Source organism: Chionomys nivalis, chromosome 1 (genome assembly GCF_950005125.1).
Source record: "Chionomys nivalis chromosome 1, mChiNiv1.1, whole genome shotgun sequence".
NCBI classification, from domain to species: Eukaryota; Metazoa; Chordata; class Mammalia; order Rodentia; family Cricetidae; genus Chionomys; species Chionomys nivalis.
Genome location: NC_080086.1, coordinates 110,062,084 through 110,082,843, shown reverse-complemented (window position 1 = coordinate 110,082,843; position 20,760 = coordinate 110,062,084). Strand labels below are relative to the sequence as shown.

At 39.6% G+C, this 20,760-nt stretch overlaps 1 protein-coding gene across 2 annotated transcripts; it reads right to left on the bottom strand.

Annotated features, from left to right (window-relative positions):
- Positions 1–3,382: 3,382 nt before the first annotated feature.
- On the bottom strand, positions 3,383–20,554 carry LOC130874651 (zinc finger protein 844-like). Of its 2 annotated transcripts, XM_057770073.1 has the most exons (3): positions 20,455–20,554; positions 6,978–7,104; positions 3,383–5,565 (listed from the first exon to the last, which is right to left on the bottom strand). In XM_057770073.1, the coding sequence occupies exons 1-3, from the start codon at positions 20,479–20,481 to the stop codon at positions 4,469–4,471; spliced, it is 1,251 nt and encodes a 416-aa protein (XP_057626056.1). In that variant the 5' UTR covers positions 20,482–20,554; the 3' UTR covers positions 3,383–4,468. The 2 variants fall into 2 exon arrangements, with proteins under 2 accessions (XP_057626056.1, XP_057626049.1); XM_057770066.1 differs by lacking the exons at positions 6,978–7,104; positions 20,455–20,554 and adding an exon at positions 6,562–6,709.
- Positions 20,555–20,760: the final 206 nt, after the last annotated feature.

The window sequence follows — 20,760 nt, the reverse complement described above, 5'->3', positions numbered from 1 at the left end:
TAAGTGTCTTTTGGCCATTTGAACTTCTGTTGAGAATTCTCTGTTCATCTCAGTGCCCCATTTTATAATTGGGTTGATTAGCCTTTTATGGTCTAGTTTCTTGAGTTCTTTATATATTTTGGAGATCAGACCTTTGTCAGTTGCGGGGTTGTTGAAGATCTTCTCCCAGTCAGTGGGTTCCCTTTTTGTCTTAGTGACAGTGTCTTTTGCTTTACAGAAGCTTCTCAGTCTCAGGAGGTCCCATTTATTCAATGATCCCTTAATGTCTGTGCTGCTGGGGTTATACATAGGAAGTGGTCTCCTGTGCCCATGTGTTGTAGAGTACTTCCCACTTTTTTTTCTATCAGGTTCAGTGTGTTCGGACTGATATTGAGGTCTTTAATCCATTTGGACTTGAGTTTTCAGCATGGTGATAGATATGGATCTATTTTCATTCTTCTACAGATTGACATCCAGTTTTGCCAGCACAATTTGTTGAAGATGCTCTTTTTTTCCATTGTATACTTTTAGCTCCTTTATCAAAAATCAGGTGTTCATAGGTTTGTGGGTTAAAGTCCGGGTCTTCTATTCAATTCCATTGGTCGACTTCTCTGTTTTATGCCAATACCAAGCTGTTTTCAATACTGTAGCTCTGTAATAGAGTTTGAAGTCAGGGATGGTAATGCCTCCAGACGATCCTTTATTGTAGGAAATATTATCAAGAATAGAAAATATGCTAATAATTGCTGGTGCCATGGCCCTAAAGTTCTGGTGCTATGTGGACATTGTCCTGAGCCAATCAATCTTCCTTGTTTCTGTGATTGTCCCATCACACCCATTGACCATTCTCATCCTGGATGACTTTGAAACCCTGAAATTCCTACCTCCACTTTGTAATTATCATGGCCTCCATCACCATGCCTGGCTTAGGCAGTTTCAACATCATTTAGTGGGGCATCAGAATGATGGAATGAGTAACATGAACAAAAATCTACTTACCTCTATGAGTTTGGGTTTCACCATCTGCAGAATAAGCACAGAAATCTTCCCAGGTCCTTTGATGAGTTATAACAGACTCAATCATAAAGAAAAATAGTATTTCTCACAGTTGGAAGCCAGTGGACTTTAAGGCAGGAAGGCTGCATTTGATAAGAACCTTCTTCTGCTACTGGAGTTAGGACCACAGCCTGTGCGCTGTCTACCCTAACCAGACAGGCTCAACCACTCATCCTCAATTAAATGAACCAAGTTATCCAGTGAGTACATGCCCACCTATAATGCAGATACTCTGGAAGCAGTGGACAGATCTCCCTGATGTCCTAGGACAGCCTGGTCTATAATGTGAGTTCCAGGTCAGACAGGAAGTCACAGTAATACTATTCTTAAAAGAAGAAAACAGAGAGAAAACAAATATGAAAGGGACAAAAGCAAAATAAATAAAAATTTAAAACATGGGATTTATTTAAGTTGACAAATTTGGAACAATAAAGTGAAATAGGAGTAGGTGATGAACAAAAGCCATGGAGGAAATATAAGGACCACAAAATAACTTCAGCAAATGGATTTGCCACACATATAGCTCACTTTAATATCTATCTGCAAGATAGAAGCCATAATGTGATGATATAGATGTGAATAATTTGCATTGATATGAATCTTGGTTTACTGATATTAATTTAAGGTCAATTTTATTATATGTGTATGTATTTCTGATATTAAGGTATTGTGATTGTGTAGTTCACTTAAAAATGTAATGTATATAGGTTGTCAATGGATAATTATCAATAATAGTCAAGCTTGTAATCATGTTAGATTTTCTAGATGTACATAGATATATTTTAGATAGGCATTCTTCATATCTTTCAAAGATTATAAAATAGGGCATTTTAAGTGTTTTAATAACTTAGGGTTTTTCATGACAATGAGACACTCTGCTCCTGGCAGCACCAATCTACTTCAAGAAGAAGATGGGCATCGAAGAGGCACCTTATGGAGTTTGATAGCCATTTGGGCAAGAAACTGCTCTTTCCTGGACTATTGTATAAACTGGACATAGAGAACCTGCAGAGAGAGGACTACTGAACTTGCCTAAAGGTGAGATGATCTTTCGGGGTTCCTGATTCATGAAGGAGTCTGCGAGACATTCTGCAGGACATAGCAGATAGTGACTGAACTGACTTTGAAATTTCCTGCTTCATGGAAATGTGTGCTGGAAACTATGGGCCTTTAGGCCGAAGATGGATGCCCCAACGGTACAGAGAAACTTTGGGTGACTGTCAAGGCAGCGAGATGTCTCTGTCATTTCTAGAGTTTAGAAGTTGCTTACTTTTTGTTTGCTTAGGTAATATTGTTTTCTTCTGGAGTCTTTGATGGAGTTGAAGAATAGATAGTTATAGTTTTCCATTGTTATGATGAAAGATAAAATAGATATAAATATTGTAACTGTAATTCTTGCTTGACAACTGTTTTGTTATATGTAATTTTGCTATGTTAAAGTTAAAGCCTTCCTTTTTTTTTGTTTAAACAGAAAAGGGGAAATGATGGAGGAAGGTCATTGGCTAATAAAGAAACTGCCTTGGCCCATTTGATTGGCCAGCTTTTAGGTGGGTGGAGTAAACAGAATAGAATGCTGGGAGGAAGAGGAAGTGAGCTCAGACTCGACAGCTCTGCTCTCTGGAGCAGACGCCATGCTCTCCTCTCCAGAGCAGACGCGATGAAGCTCTGACCCAGGATAGATGTAGGCTAGAATCTTCCTGGTAAGCGCATCTTGGGGTGCTACATACATGAACAGAAATGGGCCAAGCAGTGTTTAAAATAATAGAGTTTGTGTGTCGTTATTTTGGGGCATAAGCTAGCCAGGCAACCATGAGCCGGGCTGTGGGAAGAGGCCCGCAGCTCCCTACTACAATGTGATCTTCACATCATCTTTAGTGAACTGGCTAATAATTTACTTACTTCAAGGCTATACTGAAAAAGAGATAAAACTTTTTTCTTCAAACTGAAGGCAGCTGTTTTTAGCAAATCATTTACATGAATACGGTTTTTCTCTTGTATGTGTTCCTCCCTATTTCCTGATATCAGAAAGCTTTAAAATATTTATAGGGCTAGAGACATAACTGAGTCCTTGATACAAGTTCATTCCCAGGAACAAGGTCCATTTTTAACAACTTCCAGTAATTCCCACTACAAGAAGCTCCAAGGTTCTAACCTTGGGAACCAGAAAGCATATGCACATACCCACACAAAGACACATAGATATGATATCATTAAAATTAAAACAAATCTTTTTTTTAATTTATTTATTTATTAAAGATTTCTGCCTCCTCCCCACCACCGCCTCCCATTTCCCTCCCCCTCCCCCAATCAAGTCCCCCTCCCTCGTCAGCCCTAAGAGCAATCAGGGTTCCCTGTCCTGTGGGAAGTCCAAGGACCCCCACCTCCATCCAGGTCTATTAAGGTGAGCATTCAAACTGCCTAGGCTCCCACCAAGCCAGTATGTGCAGTAGAATCCAAAACCCATTGCCATTGTTCTTGAGTTCTCAGTAGTCCTCATTGTCCGCTATGTTCAGCGAGTCCAGTTTTATCCCATGCTTTTTCAGACCCAGGCCAGCTGGCCTTGGTGAGTTCCCGATAGAATATCCCCATTGTCTCAGTGTGTGCATGCACCCCTCATGGTCCTGAATTCCTTGCTTATGCTCTCTCTCCTGCTGTTCATGAATACTTTCTTCTTAATATAGTTGTTGAGGCATCTAAAAGCTTATAGAGTTTTTCTCCATCATGAATTGGTTCATGAAAAAGAAAGCAAGCACATACACTTGAGATAAGAGAAATCAATCAGTCTCAGTCTGCAGTATCATTTGGGAAGATTTAGGAAATGCTGTCCCAGTGGAAAAAATATGTCCCTGCAGGTTGGCCTGAGAATTTATACCTGCACACCATTTCCAGTTTACACTTTCTGCTTTGTGCTGTAGGTCAAGGATGGGAATTCTTAGCTTCCTACATTAGCTGCCATGTATAACACTTCTTTCCAAGTCATTTTCATGGCGATCCTGTATTGCTCTGGAACCAATGGCCAAATCAAACCCTTTTGTAAGTTCACTTAGACATGGTATTTTATTACAGCAACAGAAAAGGAATGAATACACATCTATGAAGTTTTCACCTGGATATACCATCTCATGTAAATGAGCAGAAGTATGAAATCTAAAAGGGTTAGCTTATCATCTCAATTCATCTGCCTTTTGTCCATGTTTGTTTACAGCTGTAAATAGAATCAAGAGGGGCATCATAATGCTTGAACAGACTTGATGCTTGCCTGTTTTTTTTTCTCTCCAGAATAAATAATCTTCTATAACTGAACATAAGTATGTTGGCTGAAGATCTTACTAAATGATTTATATTCAGATACTCTTTGCTATTAATTTTTTCAAATTCTCAAAGTTTACTGTTATATTCAAAGGCTTTGATATACCTATTACACACTAAGACTTTACTTGTTAAAGACTACCATAACTTGCAAAACTTTGCTACACTGACTACATTTAGAGAGCTTCTTTACAGTATGATTTTTGCTTATGTTTTCGAAGACTACCGAAATATACAAAGGCTTTACCACATTGATTACATTCATAGGGTTTTTCTCCAGTATGTGTTCTTTGATGTACTTGGAGATTATAGTGACATGCAAAGGCTTTACCACATTGATTACATTCATAGGGTTTTTCTCCAGTATGTGTTCTTTGATGTACTTGAAGATTCTTATGAAATGCAAAGGCTTTACCACATTGATTACACTCATAGGGTTTCTCTCCAGTATGTGTTCTTTTATGGTTTTGGAGATGACTGTGATGTGCAAAGGCTTTACCACATTGATTGCATTCATAGGGTTTCTCTCCAGTATGTGTTCTTTTATGCGTTTGGAGATGACTGTGTTGTGCAAAGGCTTTACCACATTGATTACACTCATAGGGTTTCTCTCCAGTATGTGTTCTTTTATGCATTTGGAGATGACTGATTTGTGCAAAGGCTTTACCACATTGATTACATTCATAGGGTTTCTCTCCAGTATGTGTTCTTTGATGCATTTGGAGATGACTGTGACGTGAAAAGGCTTTACCACATTGATTACACTCATAGGCTTTCTCTCCAGGATGTGTTCTTTTATGCGTTTGGAGATGACTGTGTTGTGCAAAGGCTTTACCACATTGATTACATTCATAGGGTTTCTCTCCAGTATGTGTTCTTTTATGCATTTGGAGATGACTGATTTGTGCAAAGGCTTTACCACATTGATTACACTCATAGGGTTTCTCTCCAGTATGTGTTCTTTTATGCATTTGGAGATGACTGTGACGTGAAAAGGCTTTACCACATTGATTACACTCATAGGCTTTCTCTCCAGGATGTGTTCTTTTATGTACTTGAAGATTATTGTGACATGCAAAGGCTTTACCACATTGATTATATTCATAGGTTTTCTCTCCGCTCTGTGTTCTTTTATATGTTTGAAGATGACTGTGATGTGCAAAGGCTTTACCACATTGATTGCATTCGGAAAGTTTCTCTCCAATATGACTTCTTTCATGCCTGCAAGGATAATGGGTACATGTAAAAGTTTTACGACTTGCACTGTTGTAAAGTATCTTTATATCTGTATCAGTTAATTTTACAATCGGTCTAAATTTAAAGAGTAATCAAGTCATAAGCTTTTATGACTTTGTTTACACTTATGTTGTTCCCCTTCAGTAAGGAATGTTTTATATATTTGAAGATGCCAGTGATGGTAAAAGCCTTTACTACCTGGCTCCCATTTATGGTATCTTTTATCTCTATGAGAATTTTCACATATTTGAAGAGAACTGGGAGAATTCACACCTTAAAACCACTTACTTCATTGATAAATTTTCCTATATTGTGAGTCATACTACATTTTCAAAGTGAACCAGAACAAACAGAAGTATTTACATATTTTTAGAACTCATAGGGCTTTTCTTCAGTATGGATTGATTGATGTATCTCCTCAATAAAGCAGGAAAACCAATTACTTGTAAACTTGAATCACATTCAACAAGTTTACTCAGCATGGGGACCTATATATATTCTAATTATTCTGAGACAGAGAGAGGTACATGGCTTCTATTCATATCCTATGCTCATATGGCTTGTATCCATAGTGACATATACTATACCTATTAATGGAAGAATAGCAAAAAGATTCTACATTGAATTTACAGTTTGACTTTCTCTTCCTCATAAACATATGGTACATGGATTATGGTTTCTCCACAACTCCCCTCAACCCCCCTCCCCTTAAATAATGATGCTAACTGCCTGTTTCACTAAACTTAGCAAAGTAGAAACAACTATATGAGTAACAATTGCTTTACTATGGACTACTTGCTTATTAGAAGTTTTTGAACATATACTTATCCAACATGTATACATTTTATAATATAAGCAATATGAAACTAAATGGATTGGCATAGCTCTGATTGAGTTATGAATCAAGTGGTGATATCTGTAAAGGCATTGATTTCTTGTCTTCCTTCTTAAAACAATGACTTGCAAACACAATTCACTTACCTGCTCTTGAAGAAAATGGCTTTGCGAGAATTTCAAGATTATCAATGAACTTTAAACTGTGATTATTTATGTTGCTGCTTTTCTTTAAAACTTCCAGATACAATAAAATATCTTCGCAGGCACATTTGTATCAGCTTGTACATGAAAATTACCTTTCATATCTCCGAGAACTGTGACAATGTCCTTCAATATTATGACTTTCCCATTTGTAGCCTAAAATATAGTACCAGGAAATGAATGATATATTATTGGAAACTGTGCAAAATTTAAGTTACAATCTTTAGTGTTCCTTAGAACCATGCCTTATTCATTCACCTCATTCTTCCTCATTTCAATTAAAATTACAGAAGAACATTGATAACCAAGGAACAGTTGTCCCCTTATTTTAAAATGTGAAAGAAAATTCACAATATTACCTATAGCAGTGAGGTTCATGTAGGTCTCCAGCATCACATCTTTGTAGAGATTCTTCTGGGAAGGATCCAGCAAAGCCCACTCTTCCCCAGTGAAGTCAACATGCACGTCATCATAAGTCACTGTATCCTAAAATATGCCATACATGTATACAACAAAAACCATGATATTGACAGCATTGGAAATGTATACTTCTTTAACAATATAGTCATATAATTCTGGTGCTTCCAACACTTATTCTTTGATACAGACATTATAATATAATCATCAAGTCACTTTAGAAGGAAAATGGATAGGTTTACCCTTATCATTTCTTAATGCTTAGAATGGGATATCACCTTGCAAAAGACATGCCTATTAACAGACATAGAGAAACAAGCAAGCAGATCAACAGTACTGAGTATACCCCAGAGAAAGTGTATGAACAATTACTAACAACAACAACAAAATAGAACAATACCATTAATCCCAGCACTCAGAAGGCAGAGGCAGGTGTATCTGCCTCTGAGTTGAATGGTAGCCTATGCAATCAGTTCCAGGACAGCAAGAAGTAAATATTAAGAACCAATCTCCCCTGCAAAAATAAATCAAGAAAGATAAAAAGAACTCAGGGTTTTTACTGAAGCTCCTACACAGAGTTATGCATTCACTCCAGTTCTGTTTTTATCTTTCAGAAATCTGAAGTGTTCCAGTTCAAACTATAACTTTAGCAAATCTTACTAGTAGGGACTGCATATTTAAACAGTTACAAATTGACAGATTAAAAACATGAGTGATGTAAATGTTGATCATAAATAATCAATATAGGCCAGGAGAAACGGCTTAGCAGGTAAGATCTTTTGCTGATCTTGCAAATAGGTGGGCTCAATTGCCAGAACTTACATGAGAGATCACAATTATCCATTATTTCAAGTTCAGGGAATCTAAGACCATCTTTTGACTACTGTGAGGATCAGTCACACATGTGACAGAACATAACCATGTGTACAGGCCAAAGAATCATATTCATTTAAAAAAAATTAAAATAAACACAACAAGCAGAAAGAATGTCAAACACCAGTAACCCAATGACTCAGAAGACCCAGGCAGTATTAATGTCATGAATACTGCCATTCTGGGGAAGAGACTGATACCCTCTGCCAAATTTCAAAATTCAAGTTTTGAAAAAAAGTACAAATAAGAGAACATGCTTGACATGTACAAAAACCTACACTCTAGGCCCATCACCCAATGCTTTATATAAAACAAAGAATATAAGCTGGGCAGTGGTGGTACACGTCTTTAATCCCACACTCAGGAGGCAGAGCCAGGCAGATCTCTGTGAGTTCGAGGCTAGCCTGGTCTACAAGAGCTAGTCCCAGGACAGTCTCCAAAGTTACAGAGAAACCCTGTCTGAAAATCTCCCATCCCCTGCCGCCAAAAAACAAGGAATATTGGCCAACTTTTAATCTCAGCATTTAGAGCAAGAGTCAGTTTGAGACCAGCCTGGTCTACAGAGCAACTTTCATTAGAGCCAGGGCTACTCAGACAGACCTTGTCTTCAGAAACAAAAATAAAAACAACAAAATTCTTAAAAAATCAGGTGATCTGAAGGTGGGTAACAGTCACATGGCTAGGGCAGACTGTGTGGCTGCTGGCAGTGAGCCCAGAATTTATCCCTACTGCTTGCACTGGATTTGTGGAACCCATTCTCTTTGAAGGGATATTTTGTTCAGCCTAGATATAGTGGGGAGGGCCTCAAAACAATGTGCCTTACCCTCTCCGAGGAGTGGATTGAGGGGTGAGGGGGAGAAGGTGGAGGGAGCAGGAGAAGGCGAAGGAGTGGGAACTGGGATTAGCATATAAAATGAGAAAAGATTGTTTCTTTTAAAAAAATAAATAAGGAAAGCAAAAGGGCTTACCACTGAATAGCAATTGCTTCAACTGTATCTAATGTAATGTAGTGATATCATATAGTAGTGATACTGTGACAGCAAAAGGAAGCTAGCTGATTAGTTTGAACCCCACCACAGTAGAAACAAAGAACAGGAAATGGGTTGAGGATATAGACACTCAAATCCCATCACAATTGAGGAATTTCACTCAGAAAGGTTCTTCCTACTAAAGGTTCCACAAGCACCCCAAAGAAAGTCATCAAGGAGAGACACATGCTCAAATACATTACTCTAACTAAGAGCTTTTCAGTCAGTTGACTAGATTCAGACACAGGTCAATATAGGGACAGGGTCATCCATGAAGAAAATGCATTTAGTCACTTCAATGATCCTTGTAATCTGCAACCACCTATGCACTGTTCAAATGTCCAGAGTCTCTTTTGATATTCAAGACATTCTCTTGACTGTAATCTTGTAAAATCAGAAGGTAAGTTAAATGTTTCCAACATCCAATGGCACAGAATACCAATTCCTGTTCCAAAGGAAAGGAACTGAGAAATCATGAGTGAAGACTGGGCGTGAGGAAAGACAGAAACCCAGAAGGACAACAATCAAATCCAGTAGTAGCTCTGAATCAGACATGCGGAACTTCAGTTTCAAAGGGCTTAGATGCCTCTATGATCACAACTATTCATACAACTCTCTTTGGTTACTTCCACTCCATATATATAGTTCTTCAAGTAAAATGTCTCATAGCTTAAATATCTCAACATCTTATGGGCTCAAAATACAGCCCAGGCTTCATCCATACAGCATCATGCAATAAACTCTCAGTCTCCTCACTGGAGCTCTGGCTCTACCAAACACAGATGCCTACCAAATAAACTACTGCTGAACTAAATCACCAGACTAAGAATGCATGGCTTTAAAGTTTGCATCCTTCTTCTTTCTAGAACCAGAACAATATTAATGATTCCCCCAAATTCAGTTTCTAAGTTATGATGGACCCTGCTGTAACATGAACGGGGGCCTGCTTGTTGTTGGGGTTTTTGTCCCGCCCAGTACCCCACAAATGTTTAGCCCCAAAGAAAATCACACATAGGTCTCCATAAATTATAAGCTCTAGCCTCTCACTGGCTAACTCTCACATCTTGATTAACCCATTTTTCTGATCTATGTTAGCCATGTGGCTCAGTACCTTTTTTCAGTGGGGCAGGTCACATCCTGCTGCTTTGGTGGTCTGGGCAGGAGTGTGAGGAATCAACTTCCTTTTTCCCAGAATTCTCCTGTTCTTATTACATCATTTCTACTTCCTGTCTGGTTTTCCCGCCTATATTTCCTGCCTGGCCAATCAGCGTTTATTTATAACAAGATTGACAGAATACAGACACTTCTGCACCACCCTGCTAGGACAAGAGTTGCAGCAGGCTTTGTAAGAAGTTGTTTCCTGGGACTAGGAATTACTTTGCTAGACCTTCCATTAACTAAGAGCATAGAAAGATGGGTTATCACCCTTAGGGCACCTTGCCAGGCTTCCAATGTAGAGGAAGAGCCTTCTATTTAATGGTGATAATCTCGCTGAAAATTCTTGCCTATACTTGGTACGTGACTGCCATCTGAATCTACCTAATACCGCTTTTCTGTACAAACCACAGACTTTTCATTTATTTTTGACCCACTTGTGCTTTTTTTTAATACTGTAATCATGAATGAGTCATCAGTAATAGTCACCCAAGAGAGTCAAAATTTCATCTAAAAAAAAATCAGTCCATTATTTTCTAATTTTGCCTTACTGAATATTTTGGGGGGGGGTAAAGGCATAATAATAAAGGTTAGGGGCCAAAATATCACACAAATGACCTCTAAAGGTATTTATCATGGAGTCTATTAGTCACTGAAATCCTATGATCTGGACTTTCACTTACTGTCATAATGCTCAACACTTCCATCTTCCAGGTCCTTCAAGCACAGGTGATTAAGGTATGTGTAGAGCTTTTTATGGGTTTTGCCATTCAAAGTCCTGATATCTTCCATTCTTCCAAAAGATAACGTTTCCAGGTTCTGTCCAACAACAAAATTACTTTTGGTGTACCAGTTTTGGTCTAACTTGTTTCTCTGCTGTTGTGATTAAATTCTCTAACCATAGCATCTCGGGTAATGAATGGGTTTATTTGCTTGATTCTGGCAGATCACAATCCATCATTATAGGGGCTTAGAATAAAAATTCAAGATAGCAACTGAAGGTGAAAACCACGAGGAATCTTCTTTTTTTTTTTGAAGAATATTTTTGTTTTATTGAAAATAGATTTTTTTCCATACAACATATTCTGATGGCAGGTTCCCCTTTCCTTATTCATGAGGAATCTTTACTCTTAGCCTTCTCTATTATTTGGTCATTGTTTTCTGCTCAGCTAGCTCTCTTATCCAGCCCAGACCATCTTTCTTAGGAATACTGCACCCTCAGTGAAAGGACTTTCACACATCAATTGTCAATCAACATACTCTTTCAAAGACATAGAAACCAGCCATTCTGATGAAGATACGTCTTCAGTTGATGTTCCCACAGATAACTGTAGGCTCTCACATGTTAACAGCTGGAGGTAACAAGACAGAGACAATGATATATGAGAAGGTTTTAAAACCCCCAAACCAGGGTATCAACCACACCAATATCTTAAATAGTAAAATCAGAAACTTGATAATAGTAATGACTCGAAAAAACAGATATGCCAAGAAAAGAGAGGGAACAAGCCTCTAAGATCAAGAAAAGGCAGCTAAAACTGTTTCTCCACAGAGAGTCTCCAAACCAACAAACACAAAGAACTCACAATATAATAGAGCAATATTTCAGAAAATAAAAATAGGTGAAGGTCCATCATTTTCCAGAGAAACAATGTAATCAGATTATAGCCACTAAAAAGAAAATTCACAGAAGAAGGTAGCACTGATAAAAGGTAACACAAAGACAAACCTACAAGTTTAACATGGTCCCTTAAACAAGAACTATAACCAAAATCAAAGAAGTCACTGATGACCACTCACCCTGTGTGTTATAAGAGGTTGCTTGTTTGTTTCCTGACCACCCGGTAACTCAGACCCAAAATAATCACAGAGAAACTATATTATTTTAAACCCTGCTTGGCCAATGACTCTACCATATTTCTGGCTAACATCATAAATCAACCCATCTCTATTAGTCTGTGTATTACCATGAGGCTGTGGCTTACCGGGCAAAGTTCTGGTGTCTGTCTCTAGCACAACTACATGGCTTCTCTGACTCTGCCTTCTTTCCTCCCGCATTCAGTTTAGTTTTCCCTGCATAGCTCTATTCTGCTCTGCTATAGGCCCACAAAGAAGTTTCTTTATTAACCAATGGTATTCATAGCATACAATACAGAGGGGGCATCCCACATCACCTCCCCTTTTCTGTTTTAAAAAAAAGATCTCTTACAACACGAGTGCACTAGAGTTCTCTCCTTTGCAAATAATAGAACATGGGTTGTGTAAGGAGGTCTGGTGCACCAAAATTGGAAGGAATTCACTTGAAGCCTTCTGACAATTCTGTACTGTAGAAAGTAATTTTGAATACTAAAACTATCTCATTCTCTTTTGATAAAGAAAAGGATATCTGTTAAGACTGTTTAAAAACCATTTTGTTTACTATGATTGATGATTGGATGTAAGTCTACATCAGAGGAAATGAAAATTTTCAAACCAAATACAAGATAACAGACTTTTAAAAAAAATGTTGAATGATCTGTACTATATACCTAAAGCAATTTGTTAATTGCTTTTCTAAGTCATAAGCACTTTTGAAAAAAAGTCTATCCCCATTGTTATGTGTATGTTTGTATGTGTGAGAGAGAATGTTTTCCATGTGTGTATAGGTAACACACCAAAGAGTCTGCCAGATCACCTTGATCTGAAATAACAAATAGCTATGAACCTCCCAACTTGGGTTTTGGTATCTAAACTCAGGTCAACCCCCAAAAAATTATTGTTGAGTGACATATGTAGCTCTCATAGTACTTTTTATCCAATAAACTAAAACACAGATTAACAACAACAACAACAACAAATCTATATAAAGATGTTAAATAAATGACCCCTGGGACCCTGATGAATCAGTATTAAGACGTTGTGCATGGAACTAGGGAGGCTACCCACAGACCTTCTCCAGTTTCTGTTACCCAAGACCCAATACTCATGATGCCTCTAGGGCTACAACAGAACTACATCTACAGCTTTGTCTTGCCCAGTCCATGTCTCCTTTAGATTCCACAGATCGTCCCTACCTACCCTTCCCTTCTCAATTCATATCTGTACCCCGTCATCCAATGGGGACAGATACCCTCTACTCAACTCTTGCCACAGCTGCCAGAAGATCAGTTAGGTTGTCTGCAAATCTACCACATTATCCGTAACCCCAGTCCTGATTGGCACAGTTGCCCACATCACTGGTGTACAACACCAGAGGCAGCTTCCCCTATACCCTCTTCATGTCTCCTATGTGTCTCTAAGATCATCTACCCCGAGCCCCCCTTACCCCTAGTTTTCAACATCATCAAGCATTCCCTCTTGAATACACCATCAAGAAGGCCAGGAAAAAAGAAAATACTCAGCCAATACCTGCTCTGAAACTCCAGACAATGAACAGAAACTCAGGAACAAAACTCCCATCCAACGAAGATCAAGTCAGACACCAGCACCTAGACCTATAATCACCCCAAACCCAGATGCTTAGCATAGGAATATAATCAATAACAGCCAGAGCAATATGTCACCACCAGAGCCCAGCTGTCCTACCACAGCAGGCCCTGAATACTTTAACGCAGCTGAAATACAAGAAAAGACCTTAAAACCAACTATATGGAGATGATAGAGTACCTTAAAAAGAAAATGAGTAAATCTCTCAAACAAATTCATGAAAACACAAAAATATTGGAGGAAATTAATAAAGCCCTTCAAGAAGGCTAGGAAAACACAAACAATTGGAGTAAGCCAATAAATGCCTTAAATAAAGACAAGAAAAAAATGAACAAATACTTGAAGGAAACAAAACTGTTTAAGACCTGAAAATGGAAACAGAAACAGTAAAGAAAACACAAACTAAGGGAATCCTGGAAATAAAAAATTTAGGACTACAAACAGAAAGTACAGAGGCAAAGTTCTCCAATAGATAGAGAGATAGAAGAGAGTCTCAGACACTAAAGATACAATAGAAGAAATGGAAACGTTAAACAAAGAATACATTAAATCCAAAGATTTCTTAATATAAAACATCCAGGAGATCTGGTACATTATGCAAAAACTAAACCTATGAATAACATAAATAGAGGAAAGAGAAGAAAACCAGCTCAAAAGTCGAGAAAATATTTTCAATAAAATCCTAGAAGGAAATTTTCCTAATTTAAAGATGATGTGAATGACGGTACAAAGAAGCATGCAAAACACCAGACAGATGTTTCAGAAAACAAAGTCCCCTTGCCACACAATAATCACAATAGTAAACATACAGAACAGAGACATTAAAAGCTGAAAAGGAAAAGCATCAAGTAACACATAAAGACAGACTGATGAGAATTACACCTGACTTCTTAATGGAGATTCTAAAAGCCATATAAGGTCTATGAAACATGTAAAGCAGGCAGTAAGAAACTTCAGGTGCAGCCCAGATTACTATATCCAGAATATTTTCAATCTCCATAAATGGAGAAAATAAGATATTCCATGATAAAGTGAAATTTAAACAATATCTATGACCAACTTCAGTTCTACAGAAGGTACTAGAAGGAAAAATCCATCCCAAGAAAGCAAACGACACACATGAAAACACAGAAAACAAATAATCTCAAATAAGCAAAGCCAAAAGGGAAACACATGCAATCTCATATACATAATACCACCACCACCAATAACCACAAAACCAAATAACTTGAATCAATAATCATACTCCTGATATCTCTCAATATCAATGGCCTCAATTCCCCCAATGGAAAGACACAGATTAATGGTATTGACCAAAAACAATATCCATCCTTCCACCACATAGAAGAAGGTATTTCAATATGAAGGATAGATATTACCTTAAGGCAAAGGTGGGGAAAAACATATTTCAAGCAAATGGAACTAAAAAGGGAGCTGGTGTAGCCATTTTATGGACTTCAAACTATAAGCACATAGAAAATTTTAAGAAGCTTTGCTTGATCAGGAGCTGGTTAAGGCATTGAGTTCAAGAAACTTTGTAACACCAAAACCTAGTTGAAAACAGGAACTTCTGGAAAAATGTTCCTGGTGTTCTGTTGACACCAAGACAGGAGCAGGAGGAGGGGGGGCATGCACAGAAGCAGAAGTAGCCACTTAAAGGAGGAAGGGGGGTATGCAGAAGTAGCCCACCCCTTTGTTTAGCAAGACCAACCCCCTTGACCCAAAACAAACCTTCCTTGTGGTTTTTGCCTATATGAGTCAACCCCAAATGAGGAACGGGAGCTCTCCCTACTGTGCTGTGTCGTACGTAGTGAACAGCTCCCAGCCTGGCTGGAAAGAATAAACCTTGCTTTTGCATTCTGGACTTGACTGGATTCCGGTGGTGTCTCTCTGGGTGTCTCAACGTGGGCACAACAAAACAAAAATTAATCAAAAGAGATGGGAAAGAACACTCCATATTCATCAATGGAAAACTCCACCAGTATGACATTTAGATTCTTAATATCTATGCCCCAAACACAAGGCCTCCCACTTTTGTAAAAGAAACACTTCTAAAGGTTAAATTACAAATTGATTCTCACACAGCGTATGATAGTAGTAGACTTGAATACACTACTCTCGCCAATGAATAGGTCATCCAGACAAAAACTAAACAGGGAAATATTAGAGCTAATGGACTTTATAAACCAAATGAACCTAAGAGATGCTAGCACAAATGACAGCTCCAGAGACCTTCTCTGAACACCCCACACCAACCATGGCATGGCTTGTGGCCTTCCTTACAACTCCCTACAGCAGAGGCAGACGAGAATCCTGGAAAGAACCTGCAAGCTACCTGCCACTAATACTCCTGATTGCTAAGCCTTCCCAGAGTCCCTCATTGGCTAGGGTCACCCAGCTGGGCCTTAAAATATTACCAGCTCCCCTACTGGGTGATCAGAGATCAAAGCAGTCTTTCCAGCTTGGCCTTCCAACCCAGTGGACAGGGCCCTAGTCTAGAAAGCATTTTAGTAGACATTCTTACACTCTCCTAGAGCACATTCTGTTCCTTTGTGTGCACATTCCATTACACAATCAGTGTGCAGTGAAGCCGACCCATTGCCTGGTAGTGGGGTAACCCTGCAGCCAAACATAGGTCATATGCACACAGTGGCTGTTGTTACTATGTAACTGTTATTAAAGTAAAACAGGCCATGTATTAGAAAATAATGAGGTCTCATGGTAGAACTTAGGGACAGGAAAGAGAAAGTGAATATGATGTAGCTATAATCCCCAAAACTTATTTTGAGAAGTTGAAACAGGCTTTCTGGCCATGTCCTCCAGAGACTAAGGATTTGTATTAGAGCACATCAAAGATTTCTCAAACCTTTTATCTCAGGGTGTCTATCTAAAACCAGGAAAATGACAGTCCTGGTAGGCAGGACCACACATTTTACTCAGATCTATTTTGATTAAACTACAACTATAGCAATTGGGTTTCATGATAAGGTCAGTCCTTTATCCAGATTCTTGATTGCCCTGGTCTGTGGACCCCAAGAAATGGCCAATCAGGACGTGTATGGAGCATCTAAAATTGATTACCTAGTTCCACATCTCAAGCTCAACTACTGTTGAAATAGGAAAGCTCTCACCCATCGTCCTGCCTCTCCCTTTCTGTACTGTGACTCTACCGGCTTCAGGCTTGGTCTATGAACTTAATTCTTGCACAGATCCCTCTTCATTTTTAAGTCCCCACTAAAAGTCCGAGAGATCGAAGGTCACTCATTAACTGGTCAGTTTTTTTCTTCTCACTGACCAGTCAAGGCCCAGCCCTGAAGGAGTCGCAGGATTATATAACCAGCACTGGGCAGCAGAGGCAGGATTAGGTGTTCAAAGCATGAGGCAAGCCTCAATTACATAGCATAAGGCAATTTCAATTGCATAGCACACAAGGAAGTGATATTGCAAGCACATAATCTCCCATGTCAGGATGGCAGAGCCTCTCCCTCCCCTGGGAATCCACACTCAACAAAGCTCAAAGGGCAAGGGCCACTACCCAGGTCACCACAGGGACAAACAGAACCTCAGTCTGGCTCATCATCCATCCCTGTCCAAGCAGCTCTGACAACTCAGCCAATCTTCTCTTTCTGGTCTGGGGACAGTGGTTCCTACACTCATCAAGGCATGACTTGTGGTCCTTACATCAGAATAAGAGGAGACTCCTGGAAAGAACCTGTAAGCTACCTCTTACCGGTGCTCCTAGTTACCAAGCATTACCAGAGTCCCTCATTAGCTAGGACCACCCAGCTGGACTTCAGGACATTATCCCCTAGTGAGTGAGCAGAGAACAAAACCCCTCCCAGGTCTGCCCTTCCACACTATGGTTGCATAAGACCCTAATGTGAGAAATTTGTAGTTGAGTAAAATCCTCCATTCTCCCAGAGCACTTCCTGTTCCTCCTTCAATGCACAGGGTTCTAGGTGAACACAATCCATTATACACTCAATGTCCAGTGTAGCAAACTCTTTACTTCATAGCTAGGAGGTCCTGCAACCAAACACAGGTCACATTCAAACAGTAACTGTTGATAAAAAAAAGAGGCCATAGTTTAGACCACAATGCAAGATCTATGGGAGGGCTTGGAGGCAGGAAAGAGATAGTGGAAATAATATAATTATAATTCCCAAAAATTCTATTAAAAAATTAAAACAGGCTTTATGGCCAAGTGCTCCAGAGATGAAGAATTTGTTTTAGAGCATACCGAGTGCTACTTACACCACTTTTTCTTGGCGTATACATCATATTAGGCAGGCCCATACCATTTTATCCAGTCCTTCTATTTTGCTTGAATTACTGTAACTACAGTAATTTGGTTTAATGATTAGTTCAGTTTTTTACATAGATTCTTGAATGTCTGGTCTGTGGCCCCAAGAGATGGCCAGTCAGAATATATATATATATATATATATATATATATATATATATATATGTATATATATATTGATCATCTAAAATTGATTACCTCACTACTCATTGCTAATGTCAACTACAGGCGCACGAAAGCCTTCGCCCTTCTTGTCCCTCCCCTTCTCTGCTGTGACTACATCTGCTCTACAGTTGTCAGTGGACTCAGTTCTTACACAAGTCCCACCTCGCTTGTAAATTCACAATAAAATCTAGAGAATTTAGGGGACACTCATTCATCGCTCTATTTCTCCTTCCCACAGACCAGTCAAGGTCCAGCCTGGAAGGAGTTACAGGGCTGTCTTTCCAGAACGAGTCAGAAGAGAAAGGATTAGATGTTCAAAGCAATTCTCAACTACATAGTGTGAGGCAAGCCTGAGCTACAGGAGACATTGATACAGATCAGTGGTTCTCAACCTCCCTAATGCTGTGACCCTTTAATACAGCTCCTCATGATGTGGCGACCCCACTATAAAAATACCTCACTGCTACTTCATAACATTATTTTTGATTCTGCTATGAATTATAATATAAATATTTGTACTTTCCAATGATCTCAGGCCAGTCCTCTGACAGGGTTATTTGATCCCCCGAAGGGAGCCATGACCTCCAAGGCTGAAAACTCCTGCCCTAAACTGATATAAATAAATATATAAATACATAAACAGCACTTAAGAAAAAAATGGAACAAAATCCTTAAACTGGGAAACACTGAAAAGTAAAAACAAAAACGCAGTAATGCATTTAAAGAAAATAAATGTTAAAAATGATACCAATAATTAAAGTTTTAAAATAATAAAAATAGGAAGAACACTTATCTATACTGACTTTGAAATGGAATAGGTAATTCCCTGATAGAGAGAATGCCATTAATAAGAGACTGTGTGACTTTGTCTCATTTAAAATGCTAGTCACTGAGTGCCGTAAGCGAACACATGAAGTTACAGCCAAACGCCTGTTTCTCCAACCTCTCAGCTGACTTAACTGTCAACCAGGATTGCACACATCTGCATTGGGGAGCTCGCTAATTGAAAACTGAATACTTAGAAGTTCAAACTATCCTTGCTAAACTGTATACCCATCAATTCTATCATCTTCATTCACATAGAAGGAATTAATACATGCAGGGAAATTACATAGAAAGTCACCCATCACACTGTCATTCCTTCTCTGTAATGGAGACCCCTGAAGTGCACCGCCTTCAACTTATTGTCTGGTCTGTTTCCCCCTGCAATGTTCACAGTACACTGCTCCTCCTCTTCTGGTCTGAATGGAGAAGCCACGCTCCACACAGAAATCCTTTCCCTGAGCCGGGCGGTGGTGGCGCACGCCTTTAATCCCAGCACTCGGGAGGCAGAGGCAGGCGGATCTCTGTGAGTTCGAGGCCAGCCTGGTCTACAAAGGGAGTTCCAGGACAGGCTCCAAAGCTACAGAGAAACCCTGTCTCGAAAAAAAAACAAAAAAAAACAAAACAAAAAAAAAGAAATCCTTTCCCTGTTCTGCAATGGGCAGTCCACTATGTGACTCAAACTGGTCATTTTGAAGCTCTGTGGTGCGGCAGACCTGCTATCCAAGGTTTAGAGTGTTTAGTCAGGAGGAGAACAAGAGCAATGCCTTGTAGGCCTACAGAGAGGGTTCAAGTAATTTTAATCAAAATAGGAGACCTTGACTCAAAATTGCTTTTCAAAAAGACTGGAGATGCCATCATTCTAGAATTAACCTACTTTTCTAGCACACCAGGACTTAGTGCAGGTTGGGACCCTGTAATGGTCCCCTGAGCAGCATTTAGAGGCAGGTTTTTTTTCTGCTGGTTGAAAATGAGGGTGAGGGTTGTCTCCTTTGTTATGGGAATGTAGCTGGCTAATCCTGGGGAACAAACACTTGCATCTCATCATGCTAATCTCTAACAAGTATGATTAGCATACCACTTACCTTTGTGGTATTTGGGATGCAGCTCTCCCTTACCTAAATTCTACTTTGTGACTGAACGTTTCCTCAGAACTGGTGAGTCCTTTATTACCACCAATTCTACTCTTCTACATCACAGTTTAGCAGTAGAGTTCTACTCTCGCTTCATAGAATTACCTCCAGACGCCTCCTAAACCTAAATGCTAAATCTTAAAAGTGCAGAACTTCTGGAAGATACTAAAGGGACCTGGGCTGAGTTTCGCAAATGTGTTCCACTGCGACAACACAAGCCCTAAGGACGCCGGCATTTGACAGTGACGTCAACAACAGGGATCTCTCAAAACGCAGTCCCGTTCCCGATGCTCTGCGTAGTTGCAGTTACTCGAGGCTGCCAGCCAACCCCTGGAATTGCAAAGACCATACAGGATTTGCAGGAACACGCTGGACCATCCTGGCTCCCATCCCGCCAGGGGTGCACGCACCACACTGACTCCCTCGGCTCAACTAGTCCCTCCTCCCAGTCTGGGGATAGCAGCCTGAAACTCACCATGTCGTGGTTTTCCAGCTTGCCCATGCGCTCTGCTCAGCTCCCAGCTACAGCACTCACAGCACAGGACAAAACCACTGGCGCCAGCTTCTCTTCAAAGCCAAGCCTGAAGCTGGCGGCCGGAAGGACCCTCACAACTTCTGACTGGCAGGTCACCTGGAGGGTCTGATTGGCTCGTGAAACCTGAGTGACAAGAGCACCTGCCATAGGGCTCTACTGTGCTTAGAGACACAGGACATTGGTTCCTGACCCTGCCTTCCACCCCAAAGACCTTTTCTAGATCAGCAGAGATAGGCATTTCAACAG

What these genes read in the sequence shown, in the direction of transcription:
- LOC130874651 (XM_057770073.1), bottom strand. Translation starts at nt 20,481, where the DNA reads ATGGGCAAGCTGGAAAACCACGACATG. An exon ending in AGCTGGAAAACCACGACATG is followed by an intron (nt 7,105 to 20,454) that starts GTGAGTTTCAGG and finishes GGCATATTTTAG; the next exon opens with GATACAGTGACTTATGATGA. An exon ending in CATGAACCTCACTGCTATAG is followed by an intron (nt 5,566 to 6,977) that starts GTAATATTGTGA and finishes TTATCCTTGCAG; the next exon opens with GCATGAAAGAAGTCATATTG.